Below are 11,062 nucleotides of genomic sequence, written 5' to 3'. Positions count from 1 at the left end.
CCCCCCTTTTTCTGCTTAGTATTTTGCGTACCTCGGAACAAACAGACGACGAACATATCGAACCGTTCGTGACGTGCCGTCACCGCCACTCGACGAAGAAATATTGGCGCATCTACAACGCGGCGACCTGCCGCCACCCGATTACGGGTACACCATGGTTAGGGACACGCCACCTTCGTCCGCTGCCGAACGACGCGGACAACGCCCACCGCGCGTGCATACGCGCACGATCATCGAGCTACATTTAGAAGTGCTCAACGAATGTGAAGCAACCGAGTGGGAAAACGTCAAAGACGACTATTTGCAAATACTCGTTGAAGAGTTTATGGGGGGCCCCAACGGACATAGTAGTTGCCCCGATGCTCCTAGCACAAACCAGGATTTATCAGGGAACACTCTTTCAGCCAACGTGCACCCACCCACTGACACCGCTGTAACGGATGCATGTCCACCACATGACCCCGATCCATGGCGTTGTATGGACGCTATACAGTTCGCCACGGACCCTTCTGCTTCTAACGACGAGGACTCCGATCCATGGAGCTGTATGGAAACTATACCGTTAGCAACGGACACTTCTCCACCTAATGACCCCGATCCATGGAGTTGTATGGAAACTATACAGTTAGATGCACAACAGAATGCTCATTCCAACCACAGGGAGGCGACGTCGGACTGCACCACATGGATTAACTGGATTCACCGCAACAAGCATCTATTGCGGGCGTGCACGACGCAGCCGTGGTTTTTGCAATTGAAATCGGATTGGAAACAATATTATCAACAACATGCGACAGACGACGTATCCGGCAACAGTGAACTCAGTGACCAAAGACGTATTGGATGTGTGGAAATGAAAAAAGATGCCTGGAAACAGTGGGTCCAACAGCAACATCGGCAAATGCGTATGTATGGCCAGGAGGAGTGGTTCCAGCATTTGTTGAATAGTGTAGAGGAAGAGACAGTAACGGCAACAGGCGAAAGCCCTGGAGTGGAAACATTAATGGGAAAAGAAGATGTGCTACGAGTGACAGATGCACCACGGACGCAACCACTGCATCCGCAACCTTACATGAAAAAACGGTTAACCGCTAAAATATGGATACTGATCCTCGCATTAGTCATAGAACAGTGCGAAGTCGAACGCAGTTTGCAGGAGAAGGAGTTATATGTGGATGCCCTATTGGAGCAACTGTGACATTAGGATGACGGGGCACATGAATGTGAAATAACGCATGCTAATCGTACACCACTTTTACTTCATTATGCGATATACATAATATATTTCTGGTTTGCACTATTCCATACCTTCTTTTTTTTTTTTCTGCTGTCTTCTGCTGACTTCTGTTTACTTGTGCTTACTTTTGCTTTGTTTTGTTCTTTTTCTGTGTAGTCAACTTCTTTTAATATAACTATGGGGACACGGTGGTACCGGTTACATGCATATAAAATGTAGATTTCAATGAATAATATGAACGGCTAGTATTGTCCTTTATGTGAAGTTAATTATTAAAAGCTGAGCAAGTGCATTCTACTGGTGTAGTGCACAACTCATATAGCATGCGCCTAAGCCTTCGAGTATAAGGTGCTTGTCTCCGCGCAAACGCGTCGACCAACGCGGCCGCGTGTAAGAAGGCGCAGAGATTGTCTCTCCGAGCACACGCGGCCGCGTAAACCGCATTGTAGCCGCGTAATGCGACCGAGTGCAACACGGATTCGACGAAGTAGCCGAGTAAGCATTGTGCCGAGTGTAAAAACGGAGGGAGACTTTGTCTCTCCGCGCAAACGCGGCCGCGACAACCGCATTGTCGTCGAGTGTACGACAGCAGGAGGCTTGTCTGTCCGAGCAAACGTGGCCGGGTAAACGCGGCCGCGTGCACGAAGCAGGACCATTGTCTCCGAGCAAACGCAGGCCGAGTGAAGCAGATTGTCCGCGTAAGACGCCATATTGTCTCCGCGCAAACGCGGTCGGTCCGCGTGACGCGACTCGACGACGTGGCCGAGTGTAAGAACGGAGGGAGAGATTGTCTCTCCGAGCACACGCGGTTCGCCGACGTCACCGAGTGCAAGAACGGCGCGAGACATTGTCTCTCCGAGAAAGCGCGACGACCAACGCGGCCAAGTGTACAACGGATTCGACGCAGTACACGACTGTAAGAAGGACGAGACATTGTCTCTCCGAGCACACGCGGCCCGGTAAAGCAGATTGTCCGAGTAAGGAGTTTTCGAGGGAAGGATCCAGAGACGGAGCACAGAGCGGGGGGTGGAGGAGAAGGAATACACATATTATGTGGGAGGGCGCACAAGGACCCGCAACGACGGTAGCAACGACGGTAGCGACGGCAACGACGACGGAAGAAGAATTTTATGTTGTTGTTATTACTGCGGTTTTTAGGTGTACGCACAGAGAGACAGTGTGTGTGTCAAGGCGTTTAGTGGAGAACGGTGTAGAAAGTGGGCAGGCGGGCGTTATTCATGACGCGTTGTGCGCGTAGTGGTAGTGTAGTGTACTGCTTCTATTTTTTCCTTGCTTTTTTTTTTTTTTTTTGTTTCTTTTTTATTGTTTTTCCATTCCATTTTTAGAAGTGAGAATAAGTGTATTTTCGAAGGATCGCAGCATGGTCGAACGAACCACGTTGTTTGTATAAGAAAATAGTGAAGGATCAATATTCCTTTGCTCCTGTAAAAGCACCAGGGGGAACAAATTCGATTCATTGCAATACTTGTCCCACACAATTCTTATGGTTGCTTAGTGTAGTGGGAAATGTATAATGAGAACGGTTCATATAGTACATGGGCGTACCCACTACTATAGCACATGCACGCTATGAACACTAAAAATTTTTAATGTGGGGATAAGAGCACGAATATATGTGTATCCTGTTAACATGACTTATAAGTCACATAATGAAAGCATATTATGAATAGTGAATTGAAAGTACATGTACTAATATAATGGCGCAACGTCTGAAGAATGCACTGGTCAAATGGGCACAAGACAGGAAAATATGGAGCACGGAACAGTTCGATGTAGGTTTTAAACTTTTAGGGACGAGATTAGTAGAGGGAGAATAGGGAAATAATGAGGAGTTCGAACAGGTACATGTAGATTGAATGGAAGGCTACATTAGAAGAACGATATAAGGCACTTGAGCACAATGTCACATATTAATCGCTTCTTTCCCTTTATATACATTGTAGACGAAATTATGGGCAGATATGGAACATGTATTAAAGGCTTTTGTGAAACACATGGAGAAGATAGAGCACATCTTAGATGCGTATGCCACAAGCTGTGAAGATGCAGGTTGGAAGCGCAGAGGAGAAGCGCACAAGGGACACGTGTACACCGATCATTCAGTTGGGGATGTAATGAAATGCAAACTGATGGTTGCAGCATTATTTTTTGTCACTGGGTGGGGAAATGAAATGAACGATGATACGGGCGCATCGGCAAATGATAAGGACATGAAGGCTATTATGAGATGCATGGTAGCAGATGTTTTTGCGAATATATTGGCTGAAATAAAGTGTAAATATGAGTGGACTGGAATAGACAGGGCATGGGAAATCATGAGAGGCATGGGAAAAGCCGGTGGCGTCGAGAATCCAATTTCAAGTGGCACCTGTACGCTGGATGCGTATAAGGATACTAATATAGGCACAGGGGATTTACAGGGGGCGGTAAAAAACTGGTTGAACACAAGTAACAAGATACGTGATAGTATAAAACAAATAGAGCAGAACCCACAATGCAAAATAAAATGGGCACAGTACAAGAAAAGTATGGCACAGAGCGAAAACGATGCATTAGCAACAACAACAGCGACAGTGGATCAACGGGCAGGTGCCATGGGTAATGCTGGCATTGAAAAAGAAATAGTGAACGTGGTGAAGGACGTATTCGACAAGATGAAGGAAGAAGTAATACACAAGTCCAAGTCACCGCCAGAACTACAAGGAGCAGGTAAGGGCAGCAAGCATGCGATTTCTAACAATACATATACGCGGCCGCACACGGACCGTACGGTACAGATACGGCTAGATATGGAAGGCCACAACACGCACGGATGCCGCCACCACAACACCGCAACGGACGCAACACACACGCACGGGGGAACAGCAAGCGACTTCGGTGGAGCCGAGCACGGCGCATCTCCCTCGTTGAGCCGAGCGATCAGCGGCTACGACGGAAGCTGCCCCACTTCGGTTTAGCGGAGGCGTGCGGCGGCGGCCACGACGGTAGCGGTAGCGGTAGCGGCGACGAGGGATGTAGACGAGGTCTGTGTGCGGCGACCACTGTGTAGCGGCATCACACTGGTGTGACACTGGTGCGTGGGATGGAACGTCGTACACGACGGCAGTGGTAGCGGTAGCGGTAGCGACGACGTGTAGACGAGTGCAGACGAGGTGTGTGTATCGGTAGCGGCGACCAGGCACGGGAGACGAGATGAGGGATGCAGCGGGACGGCGGACGAGATGACGGCGACAAATAAAAGTTGTACTGCTACCATCTAGCCCAAGTTCACCGAGTACGCAGTCCACCGAGTCCACCGAGTCGACCCAACCCTACCCTGCCGCTACCTGATCGAACCACACCGTCCCGGCCCCCTTCTTTCTGTACCACTTGTGTGCTTTTGTTATCATCTTTCTACCATGTTTCTTGGGTTCCCCATCTTAGGTAAATCAAGTGCAGGACCCGAACTCGGGGATCCCGCACGAGGCAGGTCATTGCCGCCATCGCAACCACAAGCACCGGCATCTCCAGCATTACCAGCAAGACCACCACCACCACCTCCTCCGCAGAAGCCACCTACACCACCAGAGAGTGCAGCATCCGGTACAGGGACACCATCAACGGATACTGAAAACCCAGGTAAGTGCTCAACGGGACCTGCCGTACAGATATCTGTGAATGCAGGATTGGGTATGCCCGGTGCTACATCGACTACCACTATCTCCATTGCATCGGGTGCCGGAGCTGATGATGAATGCGGGCAGAAGTCCAAGGCCTCGAGCGAAGGTAGTGTCCTGAGTGAATTTCGACAACAAAGACAAAGAAAAAAAAAAAGAAACAACAATTTCCGCAGAGAGGAGAAAAAAAGAAACAACAACAATTTCCGCAGAGAGAGAGAGAGACACCACGGAGAGAGAGCCAGAGAGAGAAACCAAACGTCGAATGAGAGTGACCGGCACAGCGTGCCGGGGACAGCCAGGCGAGCGAGTAAGCCGCCGCGCGATGTAGACGTCGACAGACGTCGATGTAGACGCAGACATCGACAGATGTCGACACCCACACTGTTTGTGTTGTGTGTTGTGTGTCGGAGAGAGACAGAGTCTTTTCCCCGGGGTGGCACCGTAAGCACCGTTCGCACCGTGGCCACCCATCAGAGACGGATCAAAACAACCATGCACCGTACAACGACACTGAGCCATGGGCAACCGTGTAGCCGACCGTGGTCAACGATCGGTGGAACCGTGTTGTCGAACACAACCATCCATGCGAAACATAACTGCAGTTTCATCATACTTCCACCATCTTCCTTTTCTTCATTTTAACTCATAGGTACTGTGGCTAAGGACGATAATGTAGATTCAAACCAGGCACCAGCAGCAAAATCACTGGAACCATCCACAAGAACATCCAGTGATACTACCATACTGGACAGGATGAATCCACAGAACCCTGAGCCCCCCTCCCCTGATTCACCCGGATCAAATCATCCAAGGGACTATGATCCACATTCAACCGGCTTTTGCTTCCTCGACAGTAGTGGTGCGGAATGCCAGGATTTGACCAAATCCTCTGCTACTGGTCCCTATTCCGTCTTCGGTGAAACGGAAAAGACTGTTGATCCTCCCTCTTGGACAGGTGATAGTGATATGTTTGACATAGATACCTCTAAATATCCCTTGGATTTATCGCCCACTAAATGGAATAGGACCTACAATAAATGCAACGGGGCAAACTGTGATCCTCATATATCACCAGGCTATGTACCAGGATTAGATGATGTTGCGAATGGATTTGTACCACCGATTCCAGCAGATGGAACACTCAGTTCATCGGGCGGTAACCAAGGTGGGAAGGATGATGGTTACGCTGTCCCTGACCTAACCGCCGACGTCCTTACCGCCACTACTCCGATTCTCTTCTTCCTGTCCGCCGTCATCGTCGCTCTTCTTGGTTATTCGCTTTGTAAGGTAAGTATATACGACAATCAGGGAATCCCGCACGTGCATCCGTACTATGTACCATAGCAATGTGTTCCGCAGGGGCCTCTTAAGACCATTCTAACACAAATACACTCTTCTACATCGTCCTCGTTCTTTTTTTTTGTAGTACTTTGCGTACCTCGGAACAAAACGACGACGAAAGTTTCGCACCGTGCGTGACGTGCCGTCACCGCCACTCGACGAAGACATATTGCAACATCTACAACGCGGCGAGCCGCCGCCACCCGATTATGGGTACACGATGGTTAGGGATACGCAGCCCGGCAAATTGCCCGCCGACCGACGCGCACAACGCCCACCACGCGTGCATACACGCACGATTATCGACCTACATCTAGAAGTGCTCAACGACTGTGAAGCGACAAATTGGGAAAACGTCAAAGACGACTATTGGAAGATTGTCGTGGAGGAGTTTGCACACGAGTTGATGCGCGCTGCACACGGGCACAGTAGTTCCTTGGATGCTCCTACCACAAACCAGGCTTTATCACGGAACACTCTTTCAGCCAACGTGCACCCACCCACTGACACCGCTGTAACGGATGCATGTCCACCACATGACCCCGATCCATGGCGTTGTATGGAAACCATGAAGTTCGAAAGGGACCGTTGTCCACCGAATGAAGAGGACCCCGATCCATGGAGTTGTATGCAAAACATACAGTTAGCAATGGACCCTTCTGCACCGAATGAACACGACCCCGATCCATGGAGTTGTATGGAAACTAAACAGTTAGCAGCGGACCCTTGTCCACCGAATGACCCCGATCCACGGAGTTGTATGGAAACTATACCGTTAGCAACGGACACTTCTCCACCGCATGAAGAGGACTCCGATCCTTGGAGTTGTATGGAACACATACAGTTAGAAACGGACCGTTGTCCACCTAACAAAGAGCACCCCGATCCATGGCGTTGTATGGAAACCATACGGTTAGCAACGGACCCTTGTGCCCCTAATGAAGATAATCCCGATGCATGGAGTTGTATGGAAAACATACAGTTCGCAACGGACCCGTTTCCACCGAATGAAGACGACCCCGATCCATGGAGTTGTATGGAACCCATACAGTTACCAACGGAACCTTGTCCACCTAATGAAGATGACCCCGATCCATGGAAGTGTATGGAAACTATACAGTTAGCCACGGACACTTGTGCACCGCATGACCCCGATCCATGGCGTTGTATGGAATCCATACAGTTAGCAACGCACCCTTGTCCACCGAATGAACACGACCCCGATCGTTGGCGTAGTATGGAAACTATAGAGTTAGACACGGACCGTTCTCCATCTAACGAGCAGGACCCATGGAAGTGTTTGGAAACTATACAGTTCGATGCAGAACAGAGTCGTTCCCAACCAGTGGCGACACGTGACATGCGGGCCCCCGACCACACTAATTGGATTAACTGGATTCACCGCAACAAACATATTCTGCGGGCGTGCACGACGCAAACATGGTTGTTGCAGCTAACGTTGGCATGGAAACAATACCTGCTTGCACACATGGTGGCAAACGAACACAACGGGCACCGTGCATTCGGTGAAGCTGCAATCCTGCCGATGATGAAACTGCGGTTGTGGAAAGAATGGGTAGCGCAACAACACGGGAACATCAGTATGTATGGCCAGGAGGCGCGGTTCCAACATTTGTTGAATAGTGTAGAGGAAGAGACAGTAACGGCAACAGGCGAAAGCCCTGGAGTGGAAAAAGACTTAGAGGTGGAAAAAGTAATGGCCGCAGAAGATATACTCAGAGTGAAAGTTGTACCATGGTCGCAACTGCAACCGCAACCTTACATGAAACAACCGTTAACCGCTAACATATGCATACTGCTCCTGGCATTAGTCATAGAACAGTGCGAAATCGAGAGTAGCATGCAAGATACGGAGTTATATGTAGATGACCTATTGCTACAGTGTTCACATTAGCATGACGGCGCTCATGACTGCGAAATAACGCATGCTCACAGTACACCACTTTTACTTCATTATGTGATATACATAGTATATTTCTTGTTTGCACTATTCCATACCTTCTTTTTTTTTCTGCTCTGTTCTGCGTACTTGTGCTTACTTTTGCCTTGTTTTGTTCTTTTTCTGTGTACTCAACTTCTTTTAACATGACCATAGGAACAGGTGCGTACCGGTTAAATGCATATAAAATGTAGATTTAAATGAATAATATGAAGGGGCAGTATTCTCCTTTATGTGACGTTACTTATTAAAAGCTGAGCAAGTGCATTCTACTGGTGTAGTGCACAACTCATATAGCATGCGCCTAAGCCTTCGAGTATAAGGTGCTTGTCTCCGCGCAAACGCGTCGACCAACGCGGCCGCGTGTAAGAAGGCGCAGAGATTGTCTCTCCGAGCACACGCGGCCGCGTAAACCGCATTGTAGCCGCGTAATGCGACCGAGTGCAACACGGATTCGACGAAGTAGCCGCGTAAGCATTGTGCCGAGTGTACGAAAGGAGGAGCATTGTCTCTCCGCGCAAACGCGGCCGCGTACACCGCATTGTCGTCGAGTGTACGACAGCAGGAGGCTTGTCTCTCCGAGCAAACGTGGCCGGGTAAACGCGGCCGGTCCGAGTCAGGAGGCTCCGACGCCGGATTGTCCGCGTGCAAGAACGGAGGGAGACATTGTCTCTCCGAGCACACGCGTCGAGCCACGCGGCCGAGTGTAAGAACCATTCGACGAAGTAGCCGCGTGACAGAGAAGCGTTGACGGGAGAGGCGTTGACGGGAGCGGCGTTGATGGACAGACGCGTTGACGGAGAGAAGCGTTGACGGGAGAGGCGTTGACGGAGACACGTTGACGGGAGACGGCGTTGACGGAGAAAGGGGTGACGGAGAACGGGGTGACGGAGACGGTGTAACGGACAACCGTTGACGCCGAATTATTGACGGGAGTAGCGTTGACGGAGAGAAGCGTTGACGGAGAACGGGGTGTATGTATATTTTTGCTTGTTGTTGTTGTTATTGAGCGGTGTGCAGTAGTAGTAGTGGTAGTCGTGTACTTTTTTTTTTAAAAAGGGGAATAATAACGTGTTCAATATGGTCGGGCTTTTTGCGGACGACATACTGCATTTCCTATGGTCATGGGAGGATTATCTAAAGCACATGAACATCACGGATGCGCAGACATATTGGGTAAGTCTTATTATCGAGGAAATTCAGAGAGTGGCCGAAATAACACATTTACGGGGACCTATGTATGTATTCGGCATAGGGACCACTATGTGTGTGTGAATTTTTTATATAAGCAATATGGACATGAGGCGACCGCGGTATTTAAACGAGACGGGAGACATACATACTGTGTGCACAAACCAACATGACAGTGTGCGTACCTGCAGTAAAATATAGAACTAAGGCGCCGTACACAGTATGCATACATGTATGAATTATTGCACTCACAGCAAAAATTAATGCAAGCGGTTGATGACATATTCCAAGAGTTACTCAGCAAAATTGGCGAGCCCAACGGCACAATCTCTGGCTTCTGTGGGGAAATATATGATTCGAATGCGACATGCATAAAAAGGTGTCGGGAAATTGTAAATTTAATGCTATACATGAGAGGGTATGAACATAAAGGGACACAGGGATTGCAGCGACGGACAGTAGACCAGGCAGATTGGACGGCCTTTCAGGAATATTTAAGATGTGTGCTAGCAGGAGAGGCTTTAGTACGACTCTATGGCAGGAATAGTGATCATGTGGACGTAATGAATAAGGTTAAACAGGAGTTAGCACACGGGAAAACATTTGTGAAGCAGAAGCTAGAAAGTGGAATATGTGAAAACAGAGATTGGGGGAAGGTGATATTCCAGTCACATCGTATGGGAACGGCTTTACAGAATCGATTAAACAGCTTGCGTAAAACGTGGACAACAGCAAAAGTACCGGCTCGGCGCGCATCAGGGACATGTGGATGGGATGATGCACAAGACGCTGATGAAGACGGGAAACCGCACAGTGACGACACATGTAATGCAAACGAAGGGGTGGTGACGCAGGAGAATGAGCTCATGAAGGAAATAAAGGGCTGGGTACCAATTGGTCCCTTTCCACACGTGCAGAAGGTGCTAGAGGACATGCAAAAAAATGGGGTGTCTAAGGAGAAATGTGAACTTGAGCAGAAGATAAGGAACGGGGTCAAGACAGTGAAGGACAGAGTGAATCCACCGAAGAAATCACAGCCACCGGAGAAACCGGCCGGTGCTAACGGCAATCCGCGCGGCCCTGTCCAAACAGTAGGGGCGACACCGGTATCACCACCGGGAAGTGGGACGCCGACGTCGCCATCTGGTGGTGGTGGTGGTAAGGGTGGTGCTACCGGAGGAGGGCAGGGGCAGGGCAAGGCTGGACTAGGACAGCATTGTGATGGCGACTTCGCACGGCAGCGCCTGCGTAGCGCAGTGTATGTGGTGCCCCCACGTGATGTAAGTTAGATTACACTGAGAGAGCAGAGATGCACAGGAAACAGTAACAACAAACAGAACAGGAAGTTGTTCATACGGGCACGTGCACATATATGTGAGGATGTCTATGTATTTATGTGCAACCATATAGATCACACGTGCCCATGGGCACTTTTTTAATGTCCATGTGCAACATGTAGGATAACGCATGGAACAAGTGGAAGCAAGTGTTGCAGGAATTTACGGCACATATGGAGGCATACAACGACCTCAATGAATCATTTGGTGCCAATTGTTATAATGTAGGTTGGGATGATTTCGGTCATGGTCACCTACATACGGCACAAACAGTGGCAGATGTCGTACGGTGCAGAGTTATGAGTGTTGCATGGGC

General features: G+C 49.3%; 3 protein-coding genes across 3 annotated transcripts in view; all 3 read left to right on the top strand.

Moving 5' to 3' along the window:
- Positions 1-1,198, top strand: part of AK88_05529 (uncharacterized protein) — a gene marked incomplete at both ends in the record, with an annotated part of 7,037 nt that extends 5,839 nt beyond the window's left edge. Inside the window, one exon of the mRNA XM_012483131.1 lies at positions 20-1,198. Within this exon, the coding sequence (XP_012338554.1) occupies positions 20-1,198 (1,179 nt within the window). The remainder of the gene's footprint in view (positions 1-19) is intronic.
- Positions 1,199-3,252: 2,054 nt separating this feature from the next.
- AK88_05528 (uncharacterized protein) lies at positions 3,253-8,173 on the top strand (the record flags this gene model as incomplete). The annotated part of the gene is made up of 6 exons (XM_012483130.1): positions 3,253-3,967; positions 4,682-4,727; positions 4,807-4,876; positions 4,906-5,224; positions 5,567-6,204; positions 6,344-8,173. The coding sequence occupies 6 exons, from the start codon at positions 3,253-3,255 to the stop codon at positions 8,171-8,173; spliced, it is 3,618 nt and encodes a 1,205-aa protein (XP_012338553.1).
- A 1,499-nt stretch (positions 8,174-9,672) lies between these two features.
- On the top strand, positions 9,673-10,698 carry AK88_05527 (uncharacterized protein; the record flags this gene model as incomplete). Its single annotated transcript, XM_012483129.1, has 1 exon — positions 9,673-10,698. The coding sequence occupies one exon, from the start codon at positions 9,673-9,675 to the stop codon at positions 10,696-10,698; it is 1,026 nt and encodes a 341-aa protein (XP_012338552.1).
- Positions 10,699-11,062: the final 364 nt, after the last annotated feature.

The sequence above is a fragment of the Plasmodium fragile genome (genome assembly GCF_000956335.1).
Source record: "Plasmodium fragile strain nilgiri unplaced genomic scaffold supercont1.151, whole genome shotgun sequence".
NCBI lineage: Eukaryota > Apicomplexa > Aconoidasida > Haemosporida > Plasmodiidae > Plasmodium > Plasmodium fragile.
Note: the sequence above shows the minus strand (reverse complement) of the source record. Positions and strands in the feature narration are given on the sequence as shown.